The following is a 21,167-nucleotide window of genomic DNA, read 5'->3' as shown; positions in this document are numbered from 1 at the left end:
ATATCATCAGCACTGGTTTTGACATACTGAAATACAAAATCATTATACGTGTAACTGGTAATGTAAAGTCTTCCAAATTGAAAAGAGAAAAGCATCCTTCTGATCCAAAATCTACCGTATAACGTTAAAGGAGAGAAAGAGCAATAAGCTAACAAGCCAGGGGGCACCGCACGACTCTCTTAAAAGGACTGCGCAACTCTGCGTGGAGGTCTACTAAAAGAATAAAAAATAAAACAAGTGGATACTGAAGGAGGACTTCTAAGAGGTTCGGTCTACTAAACAACAACGCTACAATGCAGCCAGCCAAAACAATCAAAACACAACTACGCGTACGACCGGGCGACCCGGCCGAGCATGCTCTACCTAAAAGGCAAACCAGGTTTGGGGGGGCAGAGGGCTCTCATTACAATATCGAGAAGAATCTCGCCACGATGCATTACCAACTTATTAAGAATGCGGCTTGGGGGATAGTCCACTAAACTGACAATGCTTCAACCTCACAGGCTTCAAGTCTTCACTCACCTATATTTCAAGGTGGTGTTCATTCTTCCTTATCACAATATTGCCGATGCTGCCTTTTCCATCTGCATTTACGTACCTTGAAATCAAAATGATTGGGTGTTATTGGTGAAAATGAAAAGACACTGACATGAACAAGAATTAAATGCATTCGTGTACCGTACAATTTTCTTTCTTTTTGTGCGTAGTTGCCTGGTTAAGATGGGTAAACCTAGTGCAAGGGGAGGCTTCAAGTAAGATCCTCACTACTTAATGGTACAGTATGTTGACTATGCAAGCATACCAAAACGGCAAATTGGAATGGCCCTCTTAGTAAAGAGAAACAAACTAACGCTCTCCTCTAGAGAGGCAGTACGGTAATTGAAAGAATTGCCTCTCTGTAACTAGGATCATTACTTTCCTCTTTCTGCTTTTATTTACATGAACAGCTTCCTTGGTTTTTGTCTGCTTTGTCTACTTGGCCGTGAGATCTCTTAACTCATGCCCAAGATGATTTCCAATGAAGGGGTCCATACTGGTAAGTTTTAATATACAACTACATTACTTTCTTTAATTATTATGGACATTATTAGGACACAAGACCACTACTCGTAAGACTGGAGTACCATATAAGAATGGAAACTCTAAGAATAGTTCTCTTCTTACGATTACTCCATGCACACCCGCGACACTTTTCCTCATCATGTGTGCCCCTCCTCCCCGTACAACTGAAGGGCGTTAACAAAACCAGGCTAGTGGCAAAAGACAATGCGGTTGGAGAATGATGCAAAAGAAATGACGCAGTCTACTATGAACCTCGCAAGGAATATTGTAGTTGAACCCCTACAGGACAAAAAAGGGATATAAAAATATTCATTCCAGAGGGACACTTTTATATCAAACCATTCTGACGATGTTGGCGTACGAAAACTAAAGAAATGATGCTGTCTACTATGAACCTCGCAAGGAATATTGTAGTTGAACCCCTACAGGACAAAAATAGGGATATAAAAATATTCATTCCAGAGGGACACTTTTATATCAAACCCTTCTGACAACGTTGGCGTACGAAAACTAAAGAAATGACGCTGTCTACTATGAACCTTGCAAGGAATATTGTAGTTGAACCCCTACAGGACAAAACAGGGATATAAAAGTATTCATTCCAGAGGGACACTTTGATATCAAACCATTCTGATGACATTGGCGTACGAAAACTATGAGGATAACCAATCTACGTAAACATCACAAGTAAATCCTTAGTTAAACTATAATCACATTGGTTGGAGTAGTGTTTCTGATCGACTTGAAATAAGAAGCCACAAGAATTATGAAACCAATAACTCTGAAGAGTTGAAAGTACCATATTCAACAGGTAAGGAGTTAACAAGCTGGCCTTCAAGACTCGAAGAACCGTAGATCAAAGACTTAAATACTCAAGACTCGAAGAACCACAGATCAAAGATTTACATACAAAGTTGGAGTCAATAAAAACTGAATGCCTAATTCAAATGCTGTAAAAGACACGCAAACAGCCTTCCGCAACGATACGATACCTCGTCAGAAACGGTTCACGTACAGTATTAAACTTTCTGGTTATGTACATTCATTTGTACCGAGGGGAGACCTAATCTTAGACCATCGTTTTACGATAACAATGCTTCCCTGTGACCATCGCAGGACTCGACTGAAGCACAGAGTTCATTTTGGTGCATCAATTACATATAAACAGGTTATGGTGGATGATGTGGTAATGTCCCTGACTGGTGAACGCTAGACTGTTCAAGTCCCACTCAAACTCGTTAGTTTCTTTGGTCGCTGCAACCTCACCATCCTTGTGAACTAATGTTGGATGGTTTAGGGAGCCTATAGGTCTATCTGCTAAATCATTAGCAGCCAATGTCTGGCCTTCCTTGGTCCTAGCTTAGGCATTGATCAAATGTATATATGTTCAGTCTCTAGGGCAGCAATGTCACTGTCCCTTGCCTCTGCCATTCATGAGCGACCTTTAAACCTTTAAGAGAAATTTCTTTCCCGTAGCTGCAACTCTCAAATGAGAGGACGTACTTTCCAAAGACTTCTATAATTACTCTACAGTTGATATTACTGTCTAACTACTAATGATATTGTTTATACTATAAACATAACAAAAAATGTCGCTACCAAATTTAAATGATTTTGGAATTTTTTTATTATAACTTTTACTATTATACTAAAAATAAATCTATTAAACCTTCTTTCATGATAATCCCCTGAAAATTTAATGCACAAAGTAATCTGACGGCAATTGAGAATATTTGATATTTGCCATCAACACGTCAGCTACACTTAGAGAGTTTTCCGATACAGGATTCATTTAACTTCCTGTCCTTCAAAATAAATAGTAGACTTGTTCTGTATATTCAGTTTCAAGAACACCGCAAATTCTTGTTCTGCAATAACAATTGGTGCAAATAAAGGTATTTTAATCTTAGCTCAACTATACTACCAAAAAATTGTTGATAAAGAGACAATTAATGCAACATCGATAAAAATCCTGCATGCATAAATTTATAGAAAATACACAGACGGCACTAAGCCCCTAAACCAGGGGGGAAACAATATAGCATAGAATGAAGCTTCCTAATGTATCGGAGAGAACACGGTAGATGAAATACAATGGCATGATTAGATTAACAAAACATTCCATCATAATAAAAATAAAATGACAATTTGATAAAAAAAAACTACATATGAATGACACATGTAAAAACTGCACAGTACATGAATGAAATAAACTCAATACAAATAATTGTACAGTACACCACACTTGAAAACGGTACAACACCTGTATACAGTATCTTCATGACATGCGACACATCTTGGACACGACACTCGGGTCGAAGGCAGTGTCGACAAGCAAGATCTCTAGCATCTTGTTTTTTCTTGTTACCAAAATCTACAAGTATCCAACAGTTAGATTAATCTCTTTTGGGCTGCTACTTGTAAAAATTTGGTTGCAAGATATTACAAGGTGCTAATAAAAACATGCTCGCTTGACACTGCCTTCGGAAAACATCAATTACATTTGTCAAAATAAGAATATATTAGAGAACATTTTTCCTACAATAAACATAGGTTTTCAATGTTTTTTTTTTGTTTTCTTTTGCGTAAACAAAATAATATTGAGCATCACTCAATGGTATCAGAATTCCTTCTTGCTCTACAAAGATCTCAGGACATCAGGAACACCAAAAGGTGATGTGATGAACTGGCGGAGAATTCTTACTGTTTAGGCACAGCGGTAATAATTAAAATAGAACACGATTTTGATGTGCAGTTTTCTTGTACAAGAAACTTGGTGGAGGAAGAAGGAGGATGAAGGAGGAGAAGCATATAACAATGATACTGAGAAAGAAAAGTGGCTTTTTCTAACAGAAACTATCAACCTAGATATGTGTCTTGTATGGGAATAGAAACTGGTGCTAGGTTCTCAAAGACTTCAACCACTGTTTGAGGAAAAGAAATTCAACTAAGACGACAAAATCAGTTCATATGGTACTTGGAAGAAGAGTTAAAAAGTCAGAAATGAAAGCAACCAGCAACCGTCAGAAGTTTCGAAAAAGGAAATTGCAACCGGAAAACAAAATAGTACCCATCTCCAAACACAATTTGAATCAAAAGCATCCACCAGAAACTCGCAAACTCAAAAGGATTAAATTCGGGGCTGAAGACCATGTCCCAATACTGAAATAAGACGATCACGATCATGTTAATTATTAAGAAATGTTAGACTTTGCCAACATACAGATGTAATATTGGATTTGAGCACCAACATCATCTCCTACGCCTATTGACACAAAGGGCCTCGGTAAGATTTCCTAAGTCATCTCTATCTTGAGCTTTTACTTCAATACTTCTCCATTCATCATCATCTACTTCGCGCTTCATAGTCCTCCGCCATGTAGGCCTGGATCTTCCAACTCATCTAGTACCATAGGATGGGATTTTCCCATTGATATCCCTGTGGTTGCAAACCGTTCCAATTCTTCCTATATTGATAGAATGGAGAGAGGTACGCAATAAGTATGCATGAATACATATGGGATATACCCGTTTTTAACCAACAGGATTTCTTGTGATATCTAAATTGGTAACTGGAGACGTTATACAAGTGCATGTTCTACTCAATGAGTACAGTATATTGTACATCTCCAAAAATCATAGTAGTTGCTCCCTTTTGATGAAGATATTCCGTGTAACGCAACATTCAAAATGAATTCAGAGACGATAAAAAGCTCTAAATGAAGTCTGAAGGGATGGTGAAAAATCTCTACATGAAGTCAAAGTGTGAAAAAAGCTCTAAAAGAATTCAGAACAGTGAAAAAGCTCTAAATAAAGTTAGAAGACAGTGAAAAAGCTCTAAATGAAGTCAGAAGAGACATTGTAAAAAGCTCTAAATAAAGTTAGAAGACAGTGAAAAAGCTCTAAATAAAGTTAGAAGACAGTGAAAAAGCTCTAAATAAAGTTAGAAGACAGTGAAAAAGCTCTAAATAAAGTTAGAAGACAGTGAAAAAGCTCTAAATAAAGTTAGAAGACAGTGAAAAAGCTCTAAATAAAGTTAGAAGACTGTAAAAAAGCTCTAAATAAAGTTAGAAGACAGTGAAAAAGCTCTAAATAAAGTTAGAAGACAGTGAAAAAGCTCTAAATAAAGTTAGAAGACAGTGAAAAAGCTCTAAATAAAGTTAGAAGACAGTGAAAAAGCTCTAAATAAAGTTAGAAGACAGTGAAAAAGCTCTAAATAAAGTTAGAAGACTGTAAAAAAGCTCTAAATAAAGTTAGAAGACAGTGAAAAAGCTCTAAATAAAGTTAGAAGACAGTGAAAAAGCTCTAAATAAAGTTAGAAGACAGTGAAAAAGCTCTAAATGAAGTCAGTAGAGACATTGTAAAAAGCTCTAAATAACGTCAGAAGAGACAGTGAAGAAGTTCTAAATGAATTCAGAAGACAGTGAAAAAGCTCTAAATAAAGTCAGAAGAGGCGGTGAAAAAGCTCTAACTGAAGTCACCGAACAACACAATGAAAAATTAACAGTAGGACATAGACCACAACCCCTATACTGTTGGGATACCTAATGTAAAATCCTCAAAGGTTCACAAACAGAAAAGTACAGTAGAGCAAAAATCCAGAGGACATGATCGCAAACGCAGTCAATACAGATACACAGAAAATTGTGAGACAACACAACACTAGATGGTCATAGACTAAAAAATGTAACATATTTGATATAAAAAATATATAACATCCTTGATGGCAAATTAGTTTCATAGTGGGATAAATGTGGACTCCAAAGACTCGTGGTACGAAGATAATTACTTGGAGAACGCACTATTACATGGAAAAGTTATAAACATCGGTACACATACAAGGTATACAATTAGAAAAGGCCAAATTCTTTGAAAGCATATTCTAAATTTGGCCAAATCAAACTCATATAGTTGCACCTGCATTGACATATTAAAATTCCATTTCTAGCAAAACCTTTAGTAAAGATAAGATACTGATATACAGTATAAAAGTGTCTGTTATAGGCAAAACTGAGCTACAGCTCTCTCACCACCTGGGTGAAACAACTATATTCACTGCAGAGATATTGGACGATAAGTTGGGGCACCTGGCTTTGAGTGTTTGAGTGGACTCCCCCACTCTGGCGACTTCTCAACATATCAATGGTCCACTCTACAACCCATCTTCCTTACTCTCTGTCTGTTTCTTTCTCTCCCTCTATTTCAATATAAATTGGTGTACAGTATTTCCAAAACTATTTCTCTCACTCTCTGAGCTATGAAGGAGGCCATATGGCGACCTTCAAGCACGGAAACAGTCCATCGTTATAGTATGCGTGTCACAGTATGTGTAGTAGCAATGACTGGCATATGAACGTGGGAGGAGCAACACCCTTTACTTGGTATATGTCACATTTACGATGGGGGAAAACCTATACACAGAAAACATGCCATTAATTTTACCTCAATGGTGGTGTGGAACAAAAGTCAGAATATTGTAGTTTTGGATACAATATAGGAAACACACTAATTTATATAGAAAAGAGAGAGCAGGAAGACAGAGGGTAAGGCGGTGGAGCAGGATTTGAGAAAGATGTGGCAACAGTGGGGAATTCATTTAAACCCAGGTACCCTACCCTATCATCCACTTCTCGCTGCGCTGAGCATAGCAATGGATCCAATCAGAGAGTGCAAGAGTGAAGCGGCATGCTATGTGCAATTGCTACTAGGCAGTGCATTATTTCTTTCCAAAAGTGTGTTGTGAAAAGTGCCCTGAGCACTATGCAATTGATTACAACCTTCCCACATCTATCGTAACCGTGCCTTGAAAATAATTTTCAAACTCCTCAGGCAATCCCACATTACTTCTTTATCATAACCTCATTATTTCTTGCGCAATTTTATTATATAAAAAGGTTTGATAGGCCTTGTTCACATAGGGTGGTTTGATACGCTGTCGTAAATTCAATTATTGTTTACGGAATCGTTCGCTAAAAATGTTGATGTTATGTATGGACGATTCCATTACCAACAGAATTTGCGATAGCGCGTTAAACTACACGATGGAGACCACCCTGTGTGAACAAGGCTTAAATGTTTATCTGTGGAAGTCCCACAGTGAGCCTACCCTAATCTAAATAACCATCCCAGACTTTACGAAGACCAAGAAGGTCTGGGGAAGGAGGACCTGACAGCAGAAATATAAGCCAAAAGTCGTCCCTTGCTTATATGATAAGAAACGATAAGAAAGTACCCAGTGATGAAGATTAGTAGAACACTCTTAGCAAAATAAAATACCAATGTTTCACAGCTACACTCTTTGTCATTTCAAATCAAGTTTTTATATATTAAAAACGGGTTTTCACACATCGTCAATATCATCTAGCATTCATCGTGGCCTCCAAAGTTCCCGACTTGAAGCTTTAGTTCACAATTGAAGATAAGTTGTAAAGCATGACAACAGCAAATTTCATCCATCAATCAACGTCTGCTTCACATAACCCGAGCAAACAACTGTTCGGATTATGAATATGATTGACGGAGCTACGGAAATGTAGCATTTCAATAACATTTATTCGTATTCAATCCATTAATCGTTGTGAATGATCGACTCTCAGGTGTCCAAGCACCATCAATTGTTATGGTTAAATGCTCCTCTACTTTTGCAAATAAGCGGCTTTCTGTCCAAGTAGCATCACAGGTCGTTCGATATCTAATCTTTGGATGCAAACCGACTACAAACAATAGCTAACCTTTTATGTTCGCTTACAAAGCAGTTACACACAACAGACTTCAATGACATAGATTCTACACTTAGTAGATAGGGCTGAGTGACTTTATTCTTGAACAGGGGATGAAAAGAGGGGCTAGAAAAAGCTGAATAGAAGCCAGACGGAATAGTTGAAAATCAAAGCTAGAATGCACTGAAGCCTTGTGGTGAAGAGAACAATACAAGTATTAATAAACACTTAATTCATCCTAACAATTGTCTCTGCCATACAAAGCAGCAAAAGCAGAAATTTCAGCTAAGCAGGAACTGTCTCTTAATAGGAGGTTAATTCATAATTTGAGTTTAACACCTTCACGATAAGGATGGCATACTGTATTCAGTCTTCTCAGATGTACGAAGAAATGTGAAAAATACCACCGTATGTTCAGTATGCCGAGAAAACTACACGTACAGTATGTAAGAACATCCATTGACTATGTAACCATATCAAATGAAGCGAAGAAAGTTTTTTCCAACATTTAAAAGATGAAGTGGAATGAAGAGAAGTTTGAAATTCAATGAGCAAAAGAAATCTCAAAATCCTACGTTGCCACGTCAATAAGTGTAGAAAAAAGGACTGCATTACATAAGCTGTATTATAAGACTTGATAGGGAAAGAACACTAGAAGTGATAAGAGGGCTTCCCAGTGCTTGATATGCATGGAAACAAACAAAGATGAGGCCAAAGACCTCTGGATAGCGGTGCAAGGAAAAGGTAGGAACAGGGTAGGACATTTCTTCCCTCTGCAAGACCAGCTTGATTACCAAGCAGGTATTAAAAGACTGACGACGGAAAAGAAAGAAAAAAAAAAAAAACGAGCAGCCAAAAAAACTCCATTTGTGGAGCTTCTTGCAACGCCGGAAGATGTCTATCTATGCCACAACACTAGAGAGAGAGAGAGAGAGAGAGAGCTCTGAAGTATTAAGACAATATTTCGGACATTTTACGGACACTTTATGGGAAGCAAAGGAGACGGCTGTTGGCAATGCTCCCTGTAAAACTAAAGCTGGAACCACACTAAGAAATCGGGAGCTTATTGCTCGAGATATTGGCTTCCTGAGTGGACGGTAAGCAGTACGCACAAACCGTGAGCATGACTTCGGATGTAAATAAACAAGATGGCTGCAGCAAATAGGATGTGCTCTTGTTTGGCAATCTTGAGTCCAACAAGCCTCAAAAGATAATAAAAATCAGCCTTGTTCATCAAGTGGTAATAGTAGCATTATTCAATGCACGTAATATTCCAAAAATGCATATTACTGCAACAGTCTGAAAATTTCTGTCCGCCATGATGATGTCTGATCTGTTTTGTTTACACTTTCTTCCTATTTGCTCCTCGAACCTCGAGATCGTAGTGTGAGCTAAAACACTTCCGCTCGCGAGGATCGGCTGGAGGTTGGCAAAAACCTCGAGCAAGAAGACAAGTGTGATTCCAGCCAAAGTCGCTGAGCTTGTAATTACATGATTCATATACATTTTTATAAATCTTACGGTGATGTATAGAAAAATAGAGTAATTATTTGCTCAACAACACTTTTTAAAATGAGTAAAAATGCTTTTGATCACGTGCTTATTGTTTACACGCTAGGGCTCTTAAGGATACTGCATATACTATGCCTACTGTGTGCTGCGTGAGGTGCACTGATGTAGTTCTCATCGGGAACTCCACAAAGTTTAAACTGTACCAATTAACTCTTAAGTTTATAACCATTATAATGATGACAAATAATTATATAAGAGAAAGTTACAATTTCGATAAAACCCAAAATAATGTAAAATATTAACCAAAATAAAAAAATATAAAAAATATTGAGGCACTGGAAACAGGGTGGGATAAAATTTATTTGTCCCCACTCCCGATATCGCAAATAAAGTTGGATTTTTTTGTAAACAAGATATGAAAGTCATTCACCAGAATCAAACAAGAGGGGGGGGGGGGGAAATTAATCAATAATAAACGCTAGCCATGATGCATGTTATCCCTACATTAAAAGGGTCGGTTGACTGATGCACCCTCTCCAATGCCTTCCATCAAAGGCATCCTCTTCCACCGAACCTCTTCTCTCCATATCATCCTTCACCTTATCTAGCCATCTAGTTCTCTGCCTCATTCTTGATCTTCTCCACCTAACAGGTCCTTCCCAAGACCTACTCACTTCCTACCCACCATACATCCTTAAAAGAATTTATCTACCTAGATCTAAAGAGTTAAAATCTAACAAAGAGCTATCAATTCAAAATTCTAAACCTGCATTCCATTAGCATTTATATTCCGTCTAAGTGGAGACGTCAAGCCCCGTACAGGTACAGAAGGTCTCGCAAGTTACCCCCGAGGTAAGGTTAAATTTCGAGCACATTTTGCTATATTTTTTTTCTAAATTGCTCTAACAGCCTTAATTTTTATCATAGAGAGGTCAGGTTGGTCTCATTCTTTTGGAAAATGCCTGAAGTTTCTCATAAAGTTATCAAAAATATGCAAAAACTGTAAATAATAGTGATTTGCGAGAACGTACCGGTACGTCCTTTGGGGGTGAAAGGGTTACAAACATTTGGATATACAAACACAAATATAACTGAAAATAAAGGTAAATAAAGAGTAATAAAACAATATTATACTATTTAATACAGTAATCAAAACTTTTTTAATAACTCGATATCTATTTCATAGGAGACCTGACTATTAGTTGACTTTCGAGGCTGGAAATCATAGGCATGGGTTTAAGGTTAAGCCTACGCTAATGTAACAAAATTTGGATTACAAACAGCCTCTTGGAACGTATTAAGTTTGTAAGTTAAAGACCTTCTGTAACTATAACTTGAAACTGAACAAAGTCAAAGATATGATTTGCTATGAATTTCTTTGCTAAATAAAGGATATCTTATCGTATCTAATTATTGTTAGTATTTGTAATATAGACTGTATTGACACTATTACATGATCATTATTATTTGTATTTTTATGAACTGTATTGATACGAAATAATCTAATCACACAAAAGTAGGTCTCCTTAACCATCAAAAAGATTTGATCTTATGTAGAGGAACAATTTTTCTCTGACGAATCTTTGGGACATTGTTGTATTTAAGCATAAAGGTATAGAACCTACTTTAAAAAACCTAAAAAAATAAATAAATAAGTATGGCTTATATAAAAAGCACAAAATCTTCTAGCATTGTTCCACTCATGGAAAAAATCATTTGGTAAAATCATATGACATTCTTCTTTCCCCAGCATGACACACACACACGCGCAAACCCTCTCCCTTTGAGTGACAGATATATCAAAGAGGCCAAGAACACCAAAGATAAAAAATAACTTTTAGGTTACTGATAACCATTATAAGAAAGGTCCACCGTATTCAAGGCCAGGCAGTGAAGGAAAGGTAATGGCAGCCAACGGAGAATCTCTCACAAATGCAGGTGGTCTTCTCTGCCAGTTAGCCCTTTCTCTGTTCGTATTTTTGAGAAATTCAAAACCCAATTTCAATGTTTGATCTTCCCTCTTGAGCACAGGTTGTTGCTCTTTGTAAGAACACATGCAGGTGCTTAGCTAAGCTGAGAAATAGACGGAGAACGAGATTGGACAGGACACGTGGGAGAGAAGTACCGGCCCGCCGCAAAGCCACCGACAGCATAGCGAAAGGGAAAGGGGACAACCCGCATCCTGAGACATCCCGTGCCGCTTAGGCCAGACATGGCAGCCCCAATACCCGATTCTTAAATCCCTAAAATGAGGAAAGCTTTACATCCAAGGGAAACGGTACACCTAACGTCGAGGTTCTTAACTTACACTGAAATCTAGATATACAAAAATTAGGAGAAAATACATTTAACAATACTGTAAATAAAATTAAATACACATAACATGATAGATGAGAGTGCTGTTAAGACACAACCCTTAACATGTTAAAAAGCTAAATTGTATGAGTGACCATTCATGACAAATATGATCCACTGAGGTTATGAAAAACAGGCTCACACACTTTCTTGTGCTGCCTGCTATCCTAAACACCAGTCAACTTAAAATAAGTTTTATTAATATTCTAAGAACAACAAAAACAGTTTTTTCAAGTGCTCATTGAGTGAGTCAAAAATGAATTCCTGTTAAACTCTACCTCTCTGTTTGTTTCTTTGGTCGATGGGGGGTAGAAGAATTCCTTAACGTAGCCGACGAAGAAGAGGACGCCATAGGAGAGATAGATCGTGAAGTTGGTGAATGGCGAACACTCCTCGTTTTCCTTTTGTCATAATTGTTGTGTGAAAAGATTTATTCCTTTGTAAAATTAAGTGGAGGGAAAGTAACAAAAAAAAAATAAAAGGTGCCATTTCCAAAAGACTAATGACAAAAATGGACAAGCTTTTAAGCATAAGAATCAAGCTTATACAGCCACATAACTAAAAAGACCTTACCATTTTAAAACCTTATGGATCTATGACCTATACCAATTCTTTATGCTTTCATTATGTATTAGAGAACAACTTACTAGAGTAAATATTTACAGAATTCTTTACTGATGCAAATGTACAGTGACAAGATTTGATTAATGAAAATATGGGCAGATTCATATTTTACGAATGGCAATACAAGATTAAAATGAAGTGGGTGGCTATGTAACTTTAACATAGGCAACCACAGTTAAAATATAATGGAAGGTTTTCCAAGACCTCAAAAACCCTCACTTCTCAAAATTGAACCTTTTTAATACCCAAAAATATTGAAACTTAAAGTAAACACAAAAAGGACATTAAAAAATCTTGTATATTCTGAGTTTTCAATTACTCAAAAATATTGAAACAAAGTAAACACAAAAAAGATATGAAAGAATCTTGTATCTTTTTTCAGTTACAAAAAATATTGAAACTTAAAGTAAACACAAAAAAAGATATTAAAGAATCTTGTATCTTTTTTTCAGTTACCCAAAATATTGAAACAAAGTAAACACAAATAAGGTATTAATGAATCTTATATCTTCCGATTTATCAATAACTTTAAATTCATGCAAGAGGAATGCAAGTGCACAAGCAATGCTAAACTATTAGCATGCACATACATAACACCTGAAGCAATGTTGCAGAAATCATTAGACTGTGCATGCATATGTATTTGTGGCATCCAAACACTTCTGTAAAAAAAACAAGATCTCTTTAACTGCGTTTAGCACGAGTCTTGTACGAGAAATTTAGAGGGTTTAAATAACAGTTTTTACTTGAGATATACAGTATTTTAAATTTGTGCTGCTACTCATACCATGCGGGAAGCGTGTCCCAGGTTTACCGAGTTCGTTAAATGACAGAACCAAGTTGTCATAAAGGTGAATTGCATAAACAACGTTCATAAAATTATGCAAAATTTATTCTACATGCTAAATCAAATTGATTGTAAGCTTAAAACATAATTTAAAATGTCACAAAACTGGTTATAATTGTACTTATGGTAAAATTTAAAACATAAGTTTAGTTCTTCACGTTTACATTCAGCTCTACAAGGTGCATAGGAAACAAAATGGTATACCATACGTCATCAAAATACAGAACGAAAGCATTTTTTTCAAATTTCCAGCATGTCTACATGTCCTAAAACCATTTCAAATTTTCCATTTACAAAAATATCCACAAATTTCTACGCATGTGAGATACATGTTGATGATAAAATATAATTTGAGTCTACTAAGAAAAAACTTCCACATAGATTTCTACGCATGTTGAGATACATTGCATGTTGATGATAAATATAATTTGAGTCAACTAAGAAAAATATAATATGTTAAAACATGAAATTTTTCAACATACAAATCCATGAATTTAAAAATAGGTTCTGTTCAAAGAAATGTCCAGATATTCTAAGGAAAAAGTTTTTTTTCCCATAGCTATAATTAGTTAACTCATCCACTTGCATCTAGAATGTAGGGAAAGAGCAGACGGAAACTATAGTCAATTCTTTTTAGTGAGGCAGACTTGCACCGTCTCGCAGGGGTGCCCTTTTAGCTCGGAAAAGTTTCCTGATCGCTGATTGGTTAGAATGATCTTCTCCAACCAATTAGAGATCGGGAAACTTTTCCGAGCTAAAAGGGCACCCCTGCGAGACGGTGCAAGTCTGCCTCACTAAAAAGAATTGACTATAGACCCTATTACTTTAACTGTCGTGTGATTGTGGTTTGAATAGTCTTAGAAATGACCCGATTTGAGTCGTGGCATGAAGAAGCGAATGCCCATCTGGATTCCTTATATATCTTCCATGAGTTTTCTATAATCTTTCAAAATGCCAACTCCTGATAGTTCAGCATCCTTGGAAATGTATTAAAATCTATGGCACCAATGCTCATACAAAAGCTCTAGAAACCATAGCTGAAGCTCTGGAAAACAGCTAAATTGGTGTCGTTTCAGGGTAAATGTGGTGTATTGTTACCATGTTAAACTATGCAAACACACAGATGAATTATCTGAACGGTAAGTAGAAAAAGCTTATGATAATAACTAATCCAAAAGTGAGCAATATTAACTACAGTATATAAGAGCAAATTAATTAAGAGAAAGACAAAATACATAGCAAAGTGGCATTATCTGTAATCTTTTGTTACAAAACATTACAACTCTCAGAAGTAATTTATATTCATTCTTTCAAGCTATACACTCCAAAATCCTTTAAAATAGCGATATGTCTTCAGTGGCGTTAGAAGGACCACTGAATCGTTATCAAGACAGTTGGTTAACGACAGGTCATCTTCTGGTCACGTACAGGAGCGAGGTAAGCGACTGATTCATAACAGCAAATCATAAGAAAAATAAATGCTATTATGGCCTCCTCCTTGCCAGAAGGATGGAGGAGTTGCCTCTAGGCGGATATAGTCTAAGGTGCTCAGTCTTGTAACCCGCAACCATCAGATGTCCATTCTGCAGTTGCTGCATCCCTTCAAGAGAGGAACAATCGAGTGCTTGAACGGCTATTCATTCTACCTCTTCATAAGCCGAATGCATTACCTTAGGATGCATTCTAATTTGATGGTAGATATAGTCAGCAAAAAGGTGTTCTTGCAACTCGCTAGCATCACACGTCCAATCAGCAGCTGTTGCCTTGCTTCGAGAGAGGAACAACAGAGGGGGTTAATGGTCATTCATTCTACCTCTCCCTAAGACTTAAGCCGAATGCATTACCTTACGATGCATTCTAATTCGATGGGGCTGGGAGTAAAAAACCACTAATGAGTGGCAATCAAACAAATTCTTTATACCTGATCTGGACTTGGATCTATGGCACCATCATTCATTCATGCATGTTGCAGACCATGCTTAGCATTCAGATCTTCCAAGTCAGTACCATCCTCTACATAGTACCAAGAATGCAGTTAATTCTAAGTCTTGCCTTCTCCATCTTAAGGCTCAACACTGTCTATGAGTTTTCTTCTAGCCGTGACAAGATTGTGGAATGATCTTCCTAATCTGGAATAGTTCAGCTAGTTCGTTATGCATGTTGCATAAGATTTTTTATAATTATGATCATCCTTTACATTAAAATCTTCCATGACAGTTCCATCCACTCCGTAATACTAGGCAAGGAGTTAATTCTAATAGTCAGGCCTTCTCCATCATGAGGCTCAATACTGCACAGTGCTCTAGAAGTTTTATTCCAGCTGTGACCAAGTTGTGGAATGATCTTCCTAATCGGGTAGTTGAATCAGTAGAACTTCAAAAGTTCAAACTTGTGGCAAATGTTTTTTTTATGTTGAACAGGCGTATATAAGTCCTTTTATAGTTTATATATGAAATATGTTTTAATGTTGTTAATGTTTTTATATTTCCTTTTATAGTTTATATATGAAATATGTTTTAATGTTGTTAATGTTTTTATATTTTTTTTAATAGTTCATTACTTCTTATATCATTTATTTATTTCATTACTTCCTTTCCTCAATGGGCTATTTTTCCCCATTGGAGCCCTTAGGCTTATAGCATCTTGCTTTTCCAACTAGGGTTGTAGCTTAGCTAGTAATAATAAGCTATACTGATTTTAGTTTATTCTATTTCCTTTCCACACTTGGTTTCTTTCCCTATTGGAGCCTTTGGGCTTATAGCCTTCTGCTTTTCTTAACTGGGGTTGTAGCTTGGCTAATAATAATACCAATAATACAATTACAATGGATCTTTCAAAACTACTGAAGACACATCACCATTCTATAAAACCCCAAAGGTTCTATACACGCAAGAACAAATGCACTTACTTACATAAAGCAATGTACCCTACAGCATGAATACAATGGCTAAAAGCATTTTCTAATTTTGAAATCTGGACGCTTAACCAGATTCAAGATTACCAACTCAACTACGGTACTAAATAACCCTTTACGGAAGCACCATCACTTGCCAGAATGCAGCAAGCCGCCAAATTCTAGAGGACACCTCCAAAATACTGATATTGTACAGCAGTAATTATGATCTCATGACATCGCAACTTCACACTTCAATGCACTAATTGCATGATGCAGAACAAACAAGATAAATTTCAAGTTATTTGTATTATTCCTAGCCATACAAACCTGTCCTTCAATATAGGGAATGTCTTCAGCTGAAATGGCCAGTTAAATCAATGACAAAGCTGTTAACGACAGGCGGTAAGGACGGGCGAGTAGCCCTGGTCACTCTGTCAAATTACTTTAAAAAATTTGTCCTTTACAATAGGGATACTCATTTTAAAAGAGAACTCGATTTCTCCTCTTACCAACATTCCCCCAAGGCTCTGCAAACAGAGAAGTCGTAGTTTGAGTGACCATCAACGACGCTCCGCTAGGGAGAAAACCACTGCTTGGAAAGGAACCATGACAATAGGTATCAATATAACTGGGGAATTGGTGGACACTATCACACACACTATCACAGATAACACAGAGATGCTGGGGCTTCTGACACATTGATAATGGGAGTAACTAGCACAAGAGCAACAAGCAGTTTTCACTGGCACCAGAGTGTCTCACGTTTTTCATTGGCTTTAGAACTGGCACTTTCCCCGGAGCGAAAGCCACCTTCGACTTCAGACAAATTTAGGGAATCACTGCTGGTTTCACAAGAGTATGACTGAAATCAAAGACACTGGGGACACTACAGGTGAAGAACCCCTACATACCAACTCCCTGAAAATTGACATAAGAGAGCCTACTTGCAAGACCCAAGGAAGGAAAGGTCAAACTCGTTGGAGCAGTCTTCACGAGAAAGCTTCCAGCACATGCCCAGAAGCCTTAGCGATCAGCAAACTAAATGAGGAGAGAGAAGTGCTATACTATAGTATACTGTGATTATAAGTACTGCACTGTAGTCTCTTGGACATTGTCTTGGGTAACGCCAAGAAAGGCACCTCAAATAAATTGACCCTTTCTCCTAGAAGGATACATCCGTCATTTAAAGGCCACGATCTACAATCGGCACATGGGAATAATTGCACAGAATCATGCCCCTACAAAAATCTAAAGAGTGAAAATCTATCATTGGTTTACCCTTTTCTTCTTGTATGTGAATCCCAGCTGTGTTTTAACATCAACACAAGGCCAATGAAAAAAACCATTCAAACTAAAAAGCATGAGGAAAAGATTTAAAAATCCTTGGATAGGATGCAAACGTATATCTGCATGAGTTGGACCAAAGACAAGACTGAAATGTCTTTGCAAGGAGTGTGTGGGGCTACTCGTCCGCACTAGCCTCCTGTCGTAACTTCAAAGGGGTTCCAGCTATGCTGAAGAGATTCTCCATTTTGAAGGACGGGTGGTTTGCACATAAGCGTAGGAACAAATAATGCTTCATACATATCAGAAGTACTTGCAGACATGACAAAAACATAATACCTCATTGTGCAGTTCCTGTACTGTATCTCTTAATATACTTGTCTAACCTTAAAGATATAATTAAGACATTTTTATAAACAAAATCATATAATATAAGACATATACCACTGTATAAGTAGAGTAATGTATATAAATATATATGTAGCTTCAATTAATATCTCACTAAGCAATGAGCATTAACAAAATAAATAAAATTCAAGTTTCACTTGTCTAGTCTTGTGGAAAGCATTTGTCCATTTTTGTCAATATTGTCAGAACAGCAAGCATTTTGAACATAAGGCACACCACAAACACCCTTTTAAATCTGATTCTCTCCCCCCGCTAGTTTACGACGACTTGCACAGTTCTATACAAAAGACCCATACTAAACATTGAGTTATCGTCGTCCATCGGCTATCCGAGATGGAAATCGAGATTGGAATGTGAAATGGTTAAGATAAATAAAAGGACCTTGAATCATTACTGAATGGGAGATTTGTAGTTACTGGATGGGAGATTTATCGTTACTGAAAGGGAGGTTTATCGTTACTGAAAGGGAGATTTATCATTACTGAGAAATTTATCGTTACTGAATGTGAGATTTATCGTTACTGAAAGGGAGATTTATCGTTACTAAATGGGAGATCTATCGTTACTGAAAGGGAGATTTATCGTTACTGAATGTGAGATTTACCGTTACTGAATGTGAGATTTATCGTTACTGAATGGGAGATTTATCATTACTGAAAGGGAGATTTAACGTTACTGAATGTGAGATTTACCGTTACTGAATGTGAGATTTATCATTACTGAATGGGAGGTTTATCGTTACTGAATGTGAGATTTATCGTTACTGAATGTGAGATTTATCGTTACTGAAAGGGAGGTTTATCGTTACTGCATGGGAGATTTATCAGATGAAAAAGGATGAAGGTGTTCTTACCTGTCATAACCTATTCTCCACCACTGAAAAATTCAGCCAATTGCCACCTAGATTCAGGAATCTACCAATACGCTTGAAAACGTTAACTCTGTATCTTAAGATCTATACTGGATTATGGCGAATTTTAAACACCTTTTTATCATCTCTAATGTAAGAAAATATTTATCTGAATGAGTTATTAAAATTTAATTCATCAAAAGGAATGGACATCCCTTCAAGCAGACAGTATGACGACTCCTGAATCCAGATGGCTGGAGACACTGTTTAGGACTTACAATACCTTATAACTAAATGAAAGGTTTCTCTCTCTTCCGATAGGAAACGCAAACATCATCAACCTGCGCTTGAAAATCTTCGACGGCAAGAAAGATTCATTATAAAAGATAACACCAAAAGGGGGTAACATCTATTCGTACAGGGGATCGACCACCACTTGCCCATTACGAAGTTTCAAAGTGAGTGCGCAGTCTATACCTTTCTGTCTCTGGAGAGAAAGCGGCAGCAAAAATAAAAATGGCACAGACTACAGCCACTAATGGATAAAAATCTAACATTTTCCAAAATAAAAATAAGATAAAAGCATTAAGGGATGCTTAAGCAAGGTGGCACATTATGTTTGTTGGTCCAGCGGTATAGTTGTCTGTGTTGGTAGGTATGTCTTGAAATGATTTCTCGTAAGGGTAGAGAGCAGGACGTGTACAGTGAGAGAGAGACTTCCGTCTGATTTCCAGTACGTGTAAGATTTTGCGACAAAATACTACCTATGCAGTCCTCTTTTCATAAAACAGTAGTATCTCTTTTACTATAAATTTCATGCCATATTTCATCCGAGATTTTATATAAATACATTCCTTTTCCTCGTTGGCATTGTCAGACATTTTCATACTTTGCAAGGAGAAATGTATTATCATATTGTTACAACTTCAACTTTCAAGGAAGTAGTAATAAATCAATAGGCCTTCTCAATCACTTTTCAAATCAAGAATTCTCATTCATACTTCCACATAATGTTCCTTATTTTTTCCTTAATGTCCACACTTTTACTCATCATTCTTTCTTTATCTATTCGTGTCCACAGCACATATACTATTTAGTGAATTAATAATGGCAGACCCCAAAATGAGGTAAAGTTTGTAGAACTACCTCGTCCCCGAAGGTGCATTTGCGAGGGGGCATTCGTGTACGGATACTTGCCGTTCATTACATATAAATACCCTTACCATTCGTCCCTCCTCTCTCTCCGACCTTATCCAAACACTCATTATCCACTTGCCATATTCTTCTAAGCCCATTCACACATTTTTTCACACTTTCTTGAGGCCCTTTTTCTAGTAGTGAGGCCCAAAGAAATAGAAGTCCCTTCTCTCCATGATGAAATTCATGAAATTAAATTATTGCACTGCAAAAATTAGCCTTTTTTTTTAGACTTCTTATTTTAATTTTTCCACGATTCAGTCTTTTTTTACCTCTCCTTAATTTGATTTTTCATGACTCATGACTTTTCCTGTCTTAAGAGGCTGGTTTTACTTTATATGGGTTTAAAGCATACCCATAAACTTCAAGTCTCTGATATAATTCAATACTGTACAATACATCTTTGTGCTCAATTACCAGGATAAACTTTTTTTAGGATTTGTGCATCAAATACTGGAGATTTCTATAAGCAGATCAACCCCCATTCCTTGCTCTCATAGATGAAGGAGGAGGTACATAAACTGGATGCTGGTCCGGAGGCGCTACCTCAATGTCAAGTGGGAACCGACCACGAGTCAATGTCCAGTTCAATGGAACAGGGGATCAAAGGGAAGCTTTACCAATTAGTTATGCTTGTAATACAAAACACATTGTAGCTAGGGATAACTGGAAATTGACACTGAAGACGACTCCCCCTGTACTTATCTGTTGTGCATGTTGGAGTGTATAAGTGTTCATTTAGCTATGTTTCTGTTTTTGATAGTCTTAGCTGTGCCAATCTGATTGAATAAGAAAATTTATCATTCGTGAGTTTTAATGATACAATCTTTACCAAGTTTAGGATTGTATTAATCGACTCGATCTTTACTGAGTTTATAAATTTTATTCAAAGGACGCGATCTTTATTGATTTTTAAACGTGTGAATTTTGTCGGTCCCAACTTTACCGAGCTTATATGCTGTAGAATTTAGAGTTAAACATAATAACAAGAGTACATTGAGCTCGGAACATTTTACAAACGTAAAAAAGTAATATTCATCAAAGAAAACTTCTACAAATTTCTCACTAAAACGAGCCAACCCAACTAAGTACTGTATACTACATAACTGATGAAATTATTACTCATTTTGTATAAATAGATTGAAAAAAATATTACAAAGTATATCCACAACATAAAATGGTTAAATTTAAAGTATCTTCTTTAGCCCAGACATAACCCAACACAATTAGTATATTTTGTATGAAATACCATTCAGTTTTCGTCACTAAACATCTGAAAATAGTAAGAATAACAGACAACGTTCACACCCAGATAACATTAAAAGCTATGTACCTTCACACAAACAGCTACAAAGAGGCGTCCCACGTGAAAATTGTACTCGTTAAGCGCAACTTTAATCTAGAAGCATTCTA

At 36.8% G+C, this 21,167-nt stretch overlaps 1 protein-coding gene across 3 annotated transcripts in view; it reads right to left on the bottom strand.

Annotated features, from left to right (window-relative positions):
* The window catches only part of lace (serine palmitoyltransferase long chain base subunit), a 79,898-nt gene that overhangs the window by 33,848 nt on the left and 24,883 nt on the right, over nt 1–21,167 (bottom strand). For 2 of the 3 annotated variants that reach the window (XM_068368997.1, XM_068368996.1), the window contains exon 3: nt 11,927–12,049. The exons of the other annotated variant lie outside the window; for it this stretch is intronic. In XM_068368997.1, the coding sequence (XP_068225098.1) occupies nt 11,927–12,049 (123 nt within the window). The remainder of the gene's footprint in view (nt 1–11,926; nt 12,050–21,167) is intronic. 3 annotated transcript variants of the gene reach the window in all.

The sequence above is a fragment of the Palaemon carinicauda genome, unplaced genomic scaffold (assembly GCF_036898095.1).
Source record: "Palaemon carinicauda isolate YSFRI2023 unplaced genomic scaffold, ASM3689809v2 scaffold34, whole genome shotgun sequence".
NCBI lineage: Eukaryota > Metazoa > Arthropoda > Malacostraca > Decapoda > Palaemonidae > Palaemon > Palaemon carinicauda.
This window is presented reverse-complemented; position numbering and strand designations above follow the sequence as displayed.